The sequence below is a fragment of the Bombyx mandarina genome, chromosome 15 (assembly GCF_030267445.1).
Source record: "Bombyx mandarina strain Sakado chromosome 15, ASM3026744v2".
NCBI classification, from domain to species: Eukaryota; Metazoa; Arthropoda; class Insecta; order Lepidoptera; family Bombycidae; genus Bombyx; species Bombyx mandarina.
In genome coordinates, this window is record NC_143221.1 from 8347024 (window position 1) to 8364247 (window position 17224).

General features: G+C 37.1%; 2 protein-coding genes across 2 annotated transcripts; one reads left to right on the forward strand and one right to left on the reverse strand.

Moving 5' to 3' along the window:
* Positions 1–685: 685 nt before the first annotated feature.
* Positions 686–4669, forward strand: LOC114249347 (lipopolysaccharide-induced tumor necrosis factor-alpha factor-like). Its single transcript, XM_028182874.2, has 3 exons — positions 686–1622; positions 3701–3828; positions 4521–4669. The coding sequence occupies exons 1-3, from the start codon at positions 1560–1562 to the stop codon at positions 4615–4617; spliced, it is 288 nt and encodes a 95-aa protein (XP_028038675.1). The 5' UTR covers positions 686–1559; the 3' UTR covers positions 4618–4669.
* Positions 4670–5213: 544 nt separating this feature from the next.
* On the reverse strand, positions 5214–13233 carry IntS8 (integrator complex subunit 8). Its single transcript, XM_089733100.1, has 8 exons — positions 13026–13233; positions 12753–12850; positions 12004–12130; positions 9550–11146; positions 9314–9476; positions 8278–8623; positions 7046–7289; positions 5214–5476 (listed from the first exon to the last, which is right to left on the reverse strand). The coding sequence occupies exons 3-8, from the start codon at positions 12009–12011 to the stop codon at positions 5237–5239; spliced, it is 2598 nt and encodes an 865-aa protein (XP_089589226.1). The 5' UTR covers positions 12012–12130; positions 12753–12850; positions 13026–13233; the 3' UTR covers positions 5214–5236.
* Positions 13234–17224: the final 3991 nt, after the last annotated feature.

Consider the following 17224-nt stretch of genomic DNA (forward strand, 5'->3'; position numbering starts at 1 on the left):
ACGGCAGAAATAGGCAGGGTGGTGGGTAACCTACCCGCGCGGACTCACAAGAGGTCCTACCACCAGTAATTACGCAAACTAAAACTTGCGGGTTTGGTTTTTATTACACGATGTTATTCCTTCACCGTGGAAGTCAATCGTGAACAAAACCGCCAACGTTAATACTTAGCTGCTCTAATTTAAATCTGGTATCTACTGAGATAATAATTACGCCTTTAAGTTTGTGCTTAATTCAGTTAAATGTTTAGATTTTTTGTATAAGAACATTGCGTCACACGTGTAGAAAACTTTAATAGGTTTTATGTTCTAATTCAAATTCTATATTTATAGAGATTCACGGTCAGTGGTTACATGTTTAAAATCCGGTTTTAATACGTCCCAGATGTCCAACGCGTGGCGTTGTCTTGTTTCATTACATTATATTTTAATAACTGCATGATAGTGTTAAATCATTCAATCAAGGTACTGAATTGCTTATTCTTTGACTATTTATATTTAGATTCGGTGTTACAGGGCAAGTTTTGAATATCTATTTGCATTTAGCTTGTATTTGAATCTGCTCCTATGATAATATTATGATCACGATGAAAGAATGAAATTTTAATTTAAAAAAACACATACTCGTATTTGGGTCAAAATGACATAAAAGGGTATGTGAAACGCAGTTTCAGATTTGCGTTCCTATATTGAAATGAAAACTTTACATTTCAAAACTTATTTAAACTTATTTAGTAATAAAAAGACTTTATTTATTTTATTTACAGTTAAAATAAAAATCCCATGAATGAAAAATATTGAGATAATACACATTCAGTCACCCTGCGACAAATGTCGCACCTCATCTGCTGCAATCAGTCAAACTTTATTATGATCTATTTTAAAGTACACATAGGTATATGTTGGAAAATCGAACTAATGTTCAGGGGCTTGGTGTTTAAGACCAATGCATAGAGACCTTTCGTGCGGCTACGACTGTGTAACGGTTGCTAATCGTGATCACTTGTGAACCTAGCATAATTTTATGACTTTCCTAAAACTGAAAGTACATAAGGGTCTCGAACGTGCTTTATCTATATAAGGATATAAAAATGAATTGCTGTTCGTTAGTATCGCTAAAACTCGAAAACGGCTGGACCGATTTGGCTAATTTTGGTCTTGAATTATTTGTCGATGTTCAGAAAAGGTTTAAAATGTAGATAAATATGAAAATTCTCGGAATTAAATAAAGTTAAGTCTTTTATTTATCGATTGAGGCACTACGAAGTCTGCCGGGTCAGCTAGTCATTTATAAAAAATAACAACATAAATAGAGGGTGTATTGGAAACGTTCCCGGATACTTACAAACTCGGAACCGCTTTTTATTACTGACATCAGAGTGCAGAAATATCGCCACCGAAAACATTTATTTTAATACGCTTTATTAGCTTCGCCTAATGTGTGTATGAATGTAAGATAGTATTTGCAAGGGTGTTTATCCACTTAAAATATTAATCATAAAACTGTATGCTACTATAAGCATTATTATTATTTTTATTTATTATCTTATTAGATAGAAAACATGGAAAACCATGGGAAAGGTGGACCTTTGGCCACAACGGTGTATCAAGTTCCTGCGATTGAGGTAGGTATTATATATTCGGGAATATTACTTGGTTATTTGTCCGATCTATACAAATAAGTAGAAAAATAATGAAAAGAAAATGTAAAATTATTTTAAAAATGATTTTACAGTACCCACTTGGTATTATTATTTAAATGTATTATAAATACTTTATTAATTATATCAATTAGTAACATTTCGTAACAGTAATGTCAAGGAGTTTTTATTAACTTCTAAACAATGGGAAAAATTACTAAGCTTAAACGGGCAGTCAAGTTCGTATTGTATTAAATGGCTACCGCGGTGGAGTTCACAGCATCACACAAGGTGAAAACCTACGGCCATCTTGACACGTGACGTTTTTTTTTTTTTTTTTTTTTTATTGCCTTTGTAGGCAGACGGGCATACGGCCCACCTGATGGTGAGTGGTTACCGTCGCCCATGGACTTCAGCAATGCCAGGGGCAGAGCCAAGCCGCTGCCTACCGCTTAATACTCTCCACAAGCCTCGTTTGAAGAAGGACATGTCATAGCGCTCGGGAAACACCGTCTTCGTATTCATATTCTATTTTTCAAACCGAAAGGAGACTGAAACGATTACATACATTTTTGGGCCCGAATGTAACGTGATAAAACTAATATGAATTAATAGATTCAGATTTATCAGTACCTTGCTGAAAATTATAAAAGTTTTCTCAATCTGAGAGCCGAGTTAATAAAGATTTAGTAAAAGTTAGGTTATGTTACAATCTCTTTAAAAGAGCTGAATAATAACTTATTTAAGCATAAGTAAATGTTTATTATATCCATTGGATAATCTTTTAAATGTCATATTATGAATGAATATCAATGATATATATCAGGTATGGAATATGGAATTGCTATCCCACAATTCACACAGCGATCCATAATTTCAACAGTATCCAATGCAACAATTTCAAGTCAAACGTGTGAGCGATCTTCGTTGTCCAGTGTAGAAGCAATTGTCGTACAAGGCTGGCAGAATTGGGATCCGTAATAATAAAGCAGTGATCGTTGAAAATATAAAAACAGCCCGATAGATACACACTCAAAATGCGTCGAAGATACAAAACGAGTAGAGCAGAAAAAACCAACAAGCGCCAAAAAATAATTGTATAATCTATGAACAAACGTCATGTCAGCTTACTGTCCAAGCTGTCATCAAAAATACAATCGATTTTAATCGATTTGAAATCGATAATCATATTACTTTGCTAAGTAATAATAGACTTTTTCTTCATTTATGTATATAATCGCAGTTAAATCCGGCACATACCGCACTTGTATACAACAAGTATAAATCGCTCATTTAATTACTTTGCATTAATTACCTAGTGCAATGTTTTTCTTTTTATAATCCTGTAATCGATTAATTAAATCGATCACACCGTTATACCGACAAAAACTAACTTTCTCATTTTTCTCCGTTCCCAGAAAGAGGATTGAGGTGATTTTTTATATTCTTATATAAAAAAATATGACAAATTTTTTAGACTACATTCCAAGTTATTACATTTTGGCCCACGATTTTCCGTGTCCTTTATGAGCACTTCTCAGCAAAAAAGATGGGACAGTGGTATTTGATGACAGTGGGTTTATATACGTCCTATCATCAGTACTTGTTACAAAATATTAGGAGAGAGCGATAACTCAGTAATTTGCCCTGTACGAATAAAAGATGATAGATGTACCTAGTAACTCTGCCCGAAGCCAGGGTCGCAGAAATCGAAGCAGCTATTCTCATGAAGGATCTTTTGAATATAATATAAATAAAAATATATACCTAAATGAATAACTGGGATCATATTACGCACGGTCATCCGACCTTAAATTAGTATCCCTTGTGTTTTGGGTACCAGATACACACTTATAAACGTTTAAATATATGCTTAAATAGTTAATAAGCTCACAGACAAAGAGCAAACAAACCTGTTCATCACACGAAAGTTTGTCCCATGTGGGACTCGAACCTATGACCCTTGGCGTAGCAGTCAAGAGCTCTAACTACTGCACTACCGCCTATATGACTGAATAATTTTTCAACTTATATAATTGCGTGCTTCTCGACGATTGTTGCAGAAACCGTTATTGGGTCCGGGGAACACGGACACCATTTGCCCGTTTTGTCGAGCGTCCATTAGGAGTGCCATAAAGTACAGTATTACCTCGAAAACGCACATTGCCGCTGCTCTCTGGTGCTTGGTTTGGTATGGGAATTAGCAAATAATAATAATTCTAATATTATGTATTTCAAACCAGTGCTTGTTTCGATATTCGAGTGCAAACATAATTAAAACTCCTGTTACCTATGCGTTAATCTCGCGTTTGTGTGAAAAATGTTAAAAGAATCGTTAATGACTAGAAATTTGAAATGGCAGATACGATTTTAGTAAGCACAATATTCAAATATCGACGTATAATAAATACCTCGGGCGTCCCTGACCAAACTGGAAAGTATTCGAATTAGTCGAAAATAATAAAATTCATTTAATAATGAACGTGAATAAATAATAAAAATAGTTTTAATTACGTTTCGAATCAGGTCAAAAGCTGTCTTTTTGGGCAAAATTTTTAAATAATTTAATGTATTATTGCCAAGTGTAATTTCACATTTTACTGTCTCCCGTTTCGCGGTAAGAGAAGTAGGGGTCAGAATTCTTAGTTATCTTATTGTTTTATCCAAGATTCAAAATAAATAGTCTTATTTTCGGGTTTCCTGAACCTCAACTTCAGTCTTTTCTTGTGGTTGCCACTGTGGATCCTGAGTCAACTTCCAGGAATGACTCTTGTGTGAGTCTAGAGCTGAAAATGAGTGACGGGCAAATAACTATATTTCATAGCATTTAAATTACACACTACATAAAGTAACTTTAAAATAAATTTGCTGTTTTTTTTTCAGTTGCCTCTGTTGCATGCCGTATGCGTCGGATACATGTAAAAACGTGGACCATTTTTGTCCAAATTGCCATAAATACATCGGAACTTACGAGAGGTAATCGTTCAAAAAGTATCTATCTATAAATCAAATAAAGAATAGTGTACGCTTGAGTGTTTTGTATTATTACAATTTAATTCATACTGTTCTGTTTGCTGTTGCAAAAAATAATTTGACTGATGCCGCAGATGTTAATTCCGAAGCATTCTCGAACCTAATATCTCAAATGTGAAGGTATGTGTTAATCATACCCACGAAAATGGCTAAACGGATTTAAAGGAAATTTTGCGGATAGTCTATGACCTGGATTAACACATAGAATAGGTTTTACCTTGCCGAAAACGCGTATTTGGGGTTGAACATAGCACATGCTATAATAATTAAAACAATTAAGCCAACGTGTTCGCTAGTTTGATTTTTAGATATGATTTTTAGTTATGATCTACAAATCGACTGGTAGTTTATGAGCCATAGAGTGATAAGGAATTATATTTATGATTAATTACACTTAACATTGAGGTATGTTTTTTTTATTGCCCTTGTAGGTATACGACCATACAGCCAACCTGATGGTGAGTGGTCACCGTCGCCCATAGACCTCAGCAAATCCAGGGGCAGAGCCAAGCCGCTGCCTAGTAACACAATAAAACACAAGTCAATCTTTGAAGTTTTTATTATATTTATGCGACATATTGATTGGTGAGGGCGCGCAGTAGTCGTGCTCTTCTTGTGGCTGCCGCCTCTCTTTGTATGTCTTCGCTGTTGTTGGCGTTGAGTTCGAGGGCACCGGCCGCCTTAACCGCTCGCTGTCTGCGTCCGCCTTCCCCGCGTCGGGCGTGTAAAGCGACCGCCACCTCTAGTAGAGTGCCGTCCCATAGACAACCGTAATAACCGTCCATGGCGTCCGCAGCGTTGCCAGTCTGAAATTTTCAACGTCATCGATAAGTTTAAACCGAGTCTGAATTTTTACAATTCACCACCTATAGTCGTCGTCGTCGTAGAGTCGTCGTGGCCTAAAGGATAAGATGTTCGGTGTAGATATGTGTCATTCGTTCAATTTTAGAGATTCAGATCAATACTGACCTGTTGACAAAATGATCCGGTTGGTACGACCCGTTCAGTCGAACGTTTGGATTACCGTTTATCACATCAATTTATGGCGTAATTAATATTATCAGGTCACTGGCTGGATAAAGTTTAGTATTGAATAACGATTTAAAGGAACTGTTATAGTTCGATTGTTTACGTGAGATCAAAACAATTCAAATGCGTTATGCGTCATTATGCGACAATGAACGTCTAACCGAGACGGGCGCGGGGCGAGACCCGGCAACCCGAAATGACCCGAATGACTGTCGTATGGTTCTTTTCTTCTGATTCGTAGGTTTTGTTAAACGAGTCGATCTAGTGAACGACTCATATTTTTTGAAGTGACCCTATCGTTCGCGCGGGTTTTGAGACCCGGGTCGTTCGATTCGTTCGTTCGCGAACGACACATATCTGGTCCGGTGCATTCGTTTTGAGCGATGCACTGGTGTTCGTATCCCAGGCGGATACCAATTTTTCTAATGAAATATGTACTCAACAAATGTTCACGATTGACTTCCACGCTGAAGGAATAACATCGTGTAATAAAAATGAAACCCGGAAAATTATAATTTACGTAATTACTGGTGGTAGGACCTCTTGTGAGTCCGCGCGGGTAGGTACCACCGCCCTGCCTATTTCTGCCGTGAAGCAGTAATGCATTACAGTTTGAAGGGTTGGGCAGCCGTTGTAACTATACTTGAGACTTTAGAACTTATATCTCAAGGTGGGTGGCGCATTTACGTTGTAGATGTCTATGGGCTCCAGTAACCACGTAACACTAGGTGGGTTGTAAGCTCGTTCAACCATCTAAGTAATAAAAAAAATCTATTTAATATTAATAGGGTTCGGCGAATGGTCTAGAACTTCGACAATAATCTACTTGAATTTTAAATTTATGTATTTATTTTTTATTTTGTTTTATTATTGACATAGCCTTATTAGCTACTAAAGAAACTGAAAAAGGTACTGAATTGCTTATTCTTTGACTATTTATATTTAGATTTACTTTGTGGCAGTTTCGTAGTATTATCGAGAACGATTTCCGCGCATCTTATATGATATAGCTAGGCGAAGCTAGTCTAAAAAAAGTAGCCTAGGTTACTCCTTATATCATCAGCTACCTATCAGTGAAAGTCTCGTTAAAATCGGTCCAGCCGTTCCAGAGATTAGCCGGAACAAAAATTGTAAAAAATGTTATTTTGGTGTATGTACTGTATATATATATTCATATTATTATGCATGCAGTAAAAAGCGGTTATTTCAATATTATAAACAGACACACCAATTTTATTTATATGTATAGATAGTATAAATACACAGTAACAGTAAGTAAAATTAATTGTTTGTGAGCGCTTCACTCGAGAGGTGTATCCAGACGGAGTGTGTTCAGATCACGATACCTTTTCGGCGAAGCACTTGAAGGCGGTGGTGTAGTCGGGTTCGTCGGGCAGCTGGCAGAGCGCCGCGGCCTGCGTGGGCGCCGACAGCGCGACGCAGCAGCGCGCCGCCCGCCGCGCCACGCTCGTCTCGTCCGGGGCGCGCTTCGAGAAGTACCAGGAGCCAGCCGCCAGCGAGCACAGGTAGCGCCGCAGCGCCGCCGACCAGCGCCCGCCCGCCATCTCCACGTCGCCGTACAGACGCAGCCTGCAGTAACAGTGCCGGCATTACGGAAAACTGTCATTTCCAGTATTCATTGGTATTTAGAGATCACCCATCTTGATTTTTTATTTATTTATTTTTATTGCTTAGATGGGTGGACGAGCTAAGTGGTTACTGGAGCCCGTAGACATCTACAACGTAAATGCGCCACCCACCTTGAGATATAAGCTCTGAGGTCTCAAGTATAGTTACAACGGCTACCCCGCCCTTCGAACCGAAACGCATTACTGCTTCACGGCAGAAATAGGCTGGGTGGTGGTACCTACCCGTGCGGACTCACAAGAGGTCCTACCACCAATAATATGGTCGTGAAAGTCTCAATTGTACAGAATACCATGTTGCCCACTTTTCAAATCGATAAAAATTATTGCTTCGCGGTCAAGGTACATAAGACACCTACACGTGAACACAGGAAAGCTTGAGCTTATTATGTACGGGTTTGATGATTTATTCCTTCAGCATGGAAATCGTTCGTGAATAAGAAAGTATTTCAATAAAAAAATTCGTTTCCGCCTCACTCAAGGGGTTAATCTATACTAATATATAAATCTAGTGGTTTTTACGGATGTTCCGTTATAACTACTGAACCATGCATCCGATTGACTTGAAACTTGGTATCCATGTAGAAAATACATGTACTTAATGGATAGGCTAATATTTACATGACCGTTGAAATCCCTAATAATAATGACAATAAATAATAATGTTAATTTTAAATGCCCAGCGAAGCGAGCGAGTAGGGCTAGTTACGTATAATAAACTACGACTGAACTCAGGGAAACAGTTTCATAATATATATTTTTTAAATCATCGCTCTTGCTCTATCTTTTTCCCGCAAAGTATTTCTTAATATAGAATGTTATAGTATAAGTATTTCTAAATAGATTTCAAAATTATAGACAACTTTAATCAATTGGGATATATCTTTCAAATGTATTAGTAGTATTGTAATTAAAAGTAAAGTAACGCTCACCACGAAGTATTGTAAGGGTACAATTTGAGGCTCCTCTCTAACATATCGGTTAGAGATTCTAACACGAATTTTATGTTGTAATTGTTTATGTTTGAAACGCTGGAAGGCCACAAACTCGTGTATTCAGTGTTGAGTTCGAGCGAGTTGTCGTCGATCAGCAGGTTGTGTATTCTAGCCAAGAGCGACATCATGATGCTGATCGCGAGTGGCTCGCGCAGGGTTGCCAGGAAGCCGTTGAAGGCGTTGCGCGACTCAGCCGCCGCGTTCATCATTTCACGCGCATGGGACATCCCTCCTGCGCTACGTTTCATTGAAATATTTGGGCCGTTACTGTACACCGATAACGCTGAAAAAATTAAAATAAACATAATTCGACGCTTGAAAGGCAAACGTGACTAAGCGACAATAACTGCTTTATACATAAGGTGGTAGGCAGCGGCTTGGCTCTGCCCCTGGCATTGCTGAAGTCCATGGGCGACGGTAACCACTCACCATCAGGTGGGCCGTATGCTCGTCTGCCTACAAGGGCAATAAAAAAATGCATAAATGATAGGCAATAACCATATTCGATGCGCAAAAAAATATATTTCTAGGTCTATTAAAATCATTTCAATCCTACAGCTAGATTCGTTAAAATAAAATTTTTTTTCAGGTATTTCAACTTTAAATTAGTCTACTGTAAAGTTCACGCATTGTCGCTTAGTCACGTTTGCCTTTCAAGCGTCGATATGTTATTCATGTAGTTAGTGGTGGAAGGAGGTATTGTGGGCCCCTAAAGGTATCCCGTCTTGACTACTGTGCTGATGCGAAGTAGTCATGTGCTTGGTTTTGCAGGGTGGGCTAGTCGTTATAATATTCAATTGGGACTTCTCCCTCATGTCTCCAGGTGGGTGGCGGTATGGTGATGTCCTGCTTCGGTAACCACTTAATACCAAATGGGACATACATACATAGAAACGTAATAAATAAATAAGAACAAAAAATATACAAAAAAGGTTAGGACATAACAGATCAAGCGTGCCTTAAATTTACATACCGTAGTCCCATAGAGGTCTTGGAAATTTTCTAGAGCCTTTACCGCGTTGTAGTTCAAAGCACGCCGCACAAAGAGCGGAAGCTAATTCTCCAGGGCCTGTGGTTACACCCAGACCTTCCCATTCGCACGAATTAACCAAACAACTCCAGCACGCTTCTAAAACCTGATTTAAATTAAAGATTTTTTATTAAATGCAAAGACATTGAACAAATAGGGTAGATTTAAAAAATCGTTACCTGTGGTCGTGGTATGATACCGTCACCAGAATTAGCCGCTGCAATGCATGCTTTGCATTTATTTGCCAGTGCAGTAAGGTTGAGTCTATGGTGAGGCCACTCGGAGAGCATCACGTTGACTTGCAGCAGCAGTACTTCCCACGATAACTGTCGGCACAGTCGATACAGCACTGGATCAGTGCCACCGCCTAGTTGACTACGAGCTTCTCCTTCAAGCACCGACAAGAGAGACAACGCAGTTCGTGCAGATCCCGATTCGGCACGAGCTCGCGCTGCGCCCGAGACTACATAGCCAAAATCTTGCAAAAATCCTCTGTTAAGCGACATCAAAGCATTTCCCAATACACCTGCTGGTTTCCACGACGGGCTTAACTTCCACAAAGGCAACGAAGGAGACATCATTGCCAGTTTCACTAGACACATGCGCACGTCATCAGCCGTCGAAGCTTCGATGAGACGTTTCTTTAATCTGCCCATGTCCAATTCAGGGACAGTTTTGAAATCAAAATCAGGCGTTTCCCAGTCGTCGGTGAGTAGTTCCCGAGGAATTTCCATGTTTTCATCGTCGTTGTTAATTGGATCATTCAGAATTATGCTAAGTTGCTCATCGGTAATCAGTTTTTTTCTTATATTTCCTGCTGCTTCACCAATATGTTTTTTCATATACTCATCTATTCTATCGATTGGAAGTCTGCATTGAGAGGTTATCAAATGTAAGAAAAACATTCGTAAGTGTTGCCAGTCTTCTGAAGAAAGATCTGATAGTAATACTGGTCCAAGAGCCCAAAAGAGGAGATCGAAAAACTTTATCCCAACTGTTTTGAATTTATTCAAGAAATCTGGATGTGTAGAGGGTATACCTCCTTCGAGAGCATATCTAACTGCATTCAGAGCCGATACCCGATTAAGGAGATCTCTGGCTACTGTGAATGCACCACTTGACGCTGATCCTTGTATATCCAACTCAACAACTTGTCTGTGAATCATCGGAATTTCACGAGCCAAATTATCAGCCTGTAAAACTGCAATGATGCCAGTATAATGATTAGCTATAGATTCTTGGAGTTTTTGCAATAACGATGCTTCTTCATTTAAAACTTCTTGACCTAAGTTGAGGGCTCTGATATAACCAATAATATCATCTTTAGTCATACTAGCATAATAAAATTCACCCCAAGGAACAACTTTGTGTGGACCATATCCATAGATGGACACTTCTCTGTCTAATAGGTTCGAATTTTCTCTGCATCCAAGTATATGTTTTTTTGCTAAATCATGTTGTCCATAGAAAAAATAATTGTAACAAAGATCAAAGTGTATTTGCATCGCTAATTCAAATTGTGTAATTAGAATATCTCCAGCATCCCAGTTATGAATTACTTCATCAGAATCTTCAGTGAGATGAATAAATGCCTCCATTGGCGGAACCATAATTTTTTTAGTTTCTCTACGGTTAGAATTTGATGTGAGTTCGTACATGGACAAAACTTCTTCAAGAAATTTTATACTATGTGTACGATTTCCTTCACACAAACGTAATATTTTTTCGAAATTTTGGTTCAATGGAGGGTAGCCACCATCTGTCTGCATTCCAGGCCTAGAACAAAGTTCCATAATAAACAAGTCATTAGATGTGTACTTTTTTAACCCATTATTTAGTTTTTGAATACTATGAATCAATAGTCATCACTGATATTTTATCTTGAACTAGTAAATCCTATCTATTGTTTGTTGTGACTACTGCAGAATATTATATGAAACAAATTTCTTAAAAGTACTCACTTATCCTTGATGGTACTATGCTTGGAACCCTCTCAAAAGTAACTACCAAAAACAAGTACATTTTAGCTGAATTTAATTTAGTATTTTCTTAATATTTCGTGACTTAAGGATACTTTGAAGTCGTCGTGGCCTAACGGATAAGACGTCTGGTGCATTCGTGTTGAGCGATGCACCGGTGTTCGAATCTCAGGCGGGTACCAATTTTTCTAATGAAATACGTACTCAACAAATGTTCACAATTGACTTCCACGGTGAAGGAATAACATCGTGTAATAAAAATGAAACCCGCAAAATTACAATTTGCGTAATTACTGGTGGTAGAACCTCTTGTGAGTCCGTGCGGGTGGGTACCACCACCCTGCCTATTTCTGCCGTGAAGCAGTAATGCGTTTCGGTTTGAAGGGTGGGGCAGCCGTGTAACTATACTAGAGACCTTAGAACTTATATCTCAAGGTGGGTGGCGCATTTACGTTGTGGATGTCTATAGGCTCCAGTAACCACTTAACACTAGGTGGGCTGTGAGCTCGTCCAACCATGTAAGCAATAAATAAAAAAATAAAAAAAATATTGTGTTTAGGACTAGCAAACTTTCATTATTTACAACATCAATAAAGGAATTTAATCAAGTTACTTGTCATCGCATTGTCATTTGCATTATTTGTAATAACTTACATGTGCATGTATATTTTGATGATTTAGCATACAAAGCCGCCTTCACAGGGAATCTCAATGTCCATCTGTGGTATAGAGTTAATGCAAATATAACTTGTGGCTTTTGCATTAACTCTGCTGGTATTTCCTGAAAATAATTATTGTTTAATTTAATTTTATAATTACTTAGTGTCAGTGATATAATATATCTACTAAGAACAATTTCACTTAGTGAAAAATACCATTTTATATTTAGATCCAATCAGATATCTAAATTAGATAGAATTGTTGCAATAATTTTATAACTTCTTGTAATAATTTTACAATAATGATAAAAAAAAATATTGAAGTATGCCTGAATTAATGATAAAATGAAGGCTGTGTTTATCATAAAAAATGATTGATGTATTTCTTCATACTTCAATTATCATAAGAATTACGAACATTTTCAAATTACAAGAATTGCCTTTCGTTCCATCTACCCAACACGTTTGACAAGTACAACATACTAAAAACAAAATATACAAGTAATTCTTACTTTTTTAAATTTTTCATTTTTTTTAAACTTATTCTTCAAATTCCTCTGAATAAAGGGACATGATAAAAACCTCAAAACATCCAGTGATGGAGATATTCAAGATCATTTTTATGTGCAATAAAAAGTAAAAAAACTTTTGAAAATAACTTATTTCTGAACAGATTTTATAATTTTTGATCAGCTAAATTTGTTTTTCATTAGTATCAGTTAACATCCATACAGTCATACATACCTGTGGTGGTACAGCAAAACCTGCATCTGTGGCCATGTAAACAAGGTCTTGCATGAGTTGGTGCTGTATTTGAGGTGCTAGATTCAATTCCAAAGTATCTGTATACAAATAAATTGAATATTTTATAACCATGCTATGTAATTGGCATTGAAGTTTTGATAAATTTGAAAGTTTGTCTACTAGCTACTACTATTTTGTTTAACACATCGGTAATTCCTTTTTTCTATAAAATTAAATGTGTCCAATAATTTGCAAGTCGTGACATTCCAGTACCTAGGTTCCAATGTAATGATGCTGCCACTTCAGTCCAAGGATTTTCAAAGCCAGTTGTTTCGAGTAAACTGTATGGGAGATGAAATCGCCAATGGTGGGTGGGTGGAGCATCAGTATCTGGTATTCGTTCACTAGTAGGCTTCGAGTTTGCACCCTTGGAGTCAACTGACAAAAAATTCCTCTATAAGTTCACATGCTGATGGCTCTGAAAGAATATGGTGTTTGTAGAGGTGTAGTTTGAGATATCTTTAAAGCTTTCCATTAAACTAAGTAAACCAATCCAGTATGATTAAAATATTGTTTAAAGCGTTTTTAAAAATATTGGAATATGATCAAATGGCATATTAGGAGCCTAACATTAGTATCACCTAAGTATAAGTAAATACAAAATGTCTTTAAGTAAATAGCCAATAAAATATTGTAAAGTTATTTCTTATTCTATATTCACTTTTAGTTTATCAGTACAAAAGTCATAACCAGTCCGGAGTGCTCAATATATTTTCTGTCTTTGTACTAACCTGGATTATGTTGCTGAGATGATTTTTTAGCAGTTCTGGATGTAAGAGAAACTCGAACCATAATATAGTGTCAGGTGAAATGGGCACAGTGCCGGGTCTTAACAGATCTACATCCATTGTTACGATTTCTTAACAACAATAATAAAAAATCGCTCTTTTATACCACTGAATTTATATAAATTGTCATTCATTACTATTTATTTGTTGTCAAAAATATTTTTGTTTTGTTTGAGGTTGTGTGTGTGTTTTTTTAAAAGGTGGAATTAGCTAGGCAAAGGGGCAAAACCATTCAGTCATTTATTTTTAAAGGCGTTTTACTAAGTAAATTAAACTACATCCCCACATTATTACTTTTAAGTAAGCTTCTTGCGGCGAAAACTAAAGGTAAATAGAGGAGATAAGGTGAGATGAAAAAATAATGTATCATTAAATGATGGAAAATAGCATAAAATTTCAATTGTATTAAATTAAATTATTTTTCTTCCTCTTGTGTACTTTTTATTTTATTATTTTAACCTAAATTTAATATGTATGTGCAAAAACGTTAAAATTACAATTAAAACAATATTATTATAACGTCAACACCATGCTTACATCCTTTTTCGTTATTGGCACTGTAAGACTTTATGGATATTTTCGTTTCGTTTTATATGAGTTTTTTCCTCAAATACGTAGGTATTTTAGCAAGGACGAAGTTAGCTGTTTTCAATTTTCATCCTGATTTGAAAAATCCTTCTGGGTATTTCTTGAATCTTTGGCGTTTCCCTGGCAAGCATGTTTTTCATTACCGGCAGGGGTTTGATTTTCATCCACGAGTAATAGTAGCCCTTTACTGTGAGATCGCCTCTCTTCAATGAAATTAAATAGTAAATGGCTATTCCATGCCATTTGTGGAATTTAGATACGGATCCATTACTTTACATAAGACCGAGATACACTTTAGTTTGAAAGATCTACATAGTTCATTAAATTAAAATGTAAGTAATATGTTGTGATTTTACCTCGGAAAAACAGTTTCTTGACCATTATCATATTATTATAATGGTAGTTTTTTGTGTGTTTCTTCTATCTCTGCAATTTTGGTGTATCCTAATCACAGTTATTAATATCATTTTACTTCTATGATTGGTGCTACCAAAATTACAATCAACTGAATAAAAAAAATTAGGTTTTAAAAGGACAGCTGTATCCATAGGTACATATAAGAAATACAGATACAGATAAATAAATTGCTAGGCCACGCATTGATAGTCTTACTTTCTCCAAAGAAGTAAACCGGTAAAAAACAAGTGCATGCGTACAAAGTAAACATGTCAGGAGTGAAACTTCTTTGGCAAACTAATTTTTAAATCTCGTTTATATTTATACTAACCTAAAGCTTAAGACGTCTTATACTATTTTACTGGTGGTAGGACCTCTTGTGAGTCCGCGCGGGTGGGTACCACCACTCTGCCTATTTCTGCCGTGAAGCAGTAATGCGTTTCGGTTTGAAGGGTGGGCAGCCGTTGTAACTATACTTGAAATCTTAGAACTTATATCTCAAGGTGGGTGGCGCATTTACGTTGTGGATGTCTATGGGCTCCAGTAACCACTTAACACCAGGCGGGCTGTGAGCTCGTTCACCCATCTAAGCATTAAAAAAAAAAAAAAAAAAAAAAAAAAAAAAAAAAAAAAAAAAAAAAAAAAAAAAAAAAAAAAAAAAAAAAAAAAAAAAAAAAAAAAAAAAAAAAAAAAAAAAAAAAAAAAATATCCCTCCTGGCTGAGCCTTTGCTCGCCCACTTTTCCTGGTGAAACTGGAAAGGCCTCCGGGCCAACAGTAATCCTTCAATCATAAAAAAAAAGACGTCAATATTAAATTTCTTAACCTTCAAAAGAACTAACATACATAAACATTGTAAATTAACAAAAAGATAACAAATATATTACTCTCAACAATTGCTTAGTTTAAGACGATTTACAAATTTATCACAAAGTGTTTATTTACAAGTTTACCTCACTGTTTATACACCGTATACATACTAATGACAATGTAAATAAATAAAAAATATCTGCATTTACTGTAGTACAAAACGTTATGCGACAAAATTACCATTGAAAGTTCCCCTCTCTCCCTCCTCTCACTCCATGGCACTGTGCATGATGCTAAGTTCGTCCTTTCTCACTCTCTTTCAATCGGTCTCGATCTTTCTCACTCGCTTTCTCCCTCTTCTTGGACAAAAATGTCTCACATTTGTCACTAATATTTTGTTATGGCGTTTAATCCGTATAAAATTATCGATATGCACGCAAAGAGGTTTCAGTTCGAAAATTCCTACCTGTTCGCTGGTAGCTTATGGGACTATTCCAGCTACTCATTGACTAGTAGGTCACGGAACTCGCGGGCTTAACCTGAGCGAGTTGCTAGCATTAGCTCCAGCCAAAGCAGTGCTTCGCTGAATTTGCCACCAGGTCGGTTTCCCAACTCATTGATAAGATCCGGCGAGAAACTAGTGGACTGTGTCTATGGGCTAGTTTGGAGTATTGGAGTAACTTGAGTATTGGACGAGTTCGACGAGGACGGTGACCAGTACTTGAAGAGCTTAAAGCACCAAGAGGCATCCGGGGCATCTGACAAAATATGTTTTTTTGTGGCCCAAATGCCTTTCCAGTTTCACAAGGACAGGTGGGCGAGTAGGGCTCAGCTAGGAGAGTCGGGATTTGCTAACAGGACAAGACATGTATTGACGGCGGCTTTGCGTTGCAACCTCGTTTGAGTCGGATATGTAATTTGTGGCGGTCACGATAAGGGATATTGTGTTACAACGCATTTTCAAAGTTTTAGATTTTTCGGACGCTTGAAATTGACAACCTGAGACGGATTTAATTTTTTTTTTTAATTGCACTTGTAGGTAGACGACCCTGATAGTGATGTGAGCCTGATGGTGATAGTAGGTAGTAATACCTGATGGTGAGTGGCTACCGTAGCCTATGAACGTCAGCAATGCAGGGCAGAGATTAGGGCTATGGATCATGATAATCGCCTTATCGTTGCCGCTGCTGACTACTCCCCGAATCGGAAAGAGTTCGACGTGCAACCTAACCCATGAATCAGCTCGCTGAGTTTCTCGCCGGATATTTCAGCGGTTCCGATCCGGCGCATTCGCGAAGCAGCTGCTCTTGAGTTGCTAGGCCTCCTTCGGAGGCGCACGGGCAGCTGTTAGCAAATCCCACCCCTCCTGGCGGAGCCTTTGCTCGCCCACGTGTCCTGATGAAACTGGAAAGGCCTCCGGCCACCAGTAATCCTTCAATCCTAAAAAAAGGGCAGAGCTAAGCCGCTGCCTACGCTAGACCTAACCGGGCTAGAAGTGCTTCTTATATTGGCGGAAAGTCGCCTCGATGGTCCTGATTATCTGATCGTGTTTAAAGAAAGATGAGAACATAAACTAATTTAATAAAACTATGTCAATTTAAAAAAAAAGTCCATTCCATGTTGATTAAACAAATCTTCTTGTAAGTTTTGAAAAAAATATGTTTGTTGATTGTCGTTGTTTTCTATTATCAACATATTACATTCGCGTTATATTGCTTATCAAATTATAAAATTATGAATTTTATAAGTTGATTTTATACAAAAACTTCAATAATTAAAGTTATACGAAAAGTCAAACTGTTTTCGAATTCAAAGTAATAGCTCTATTGACT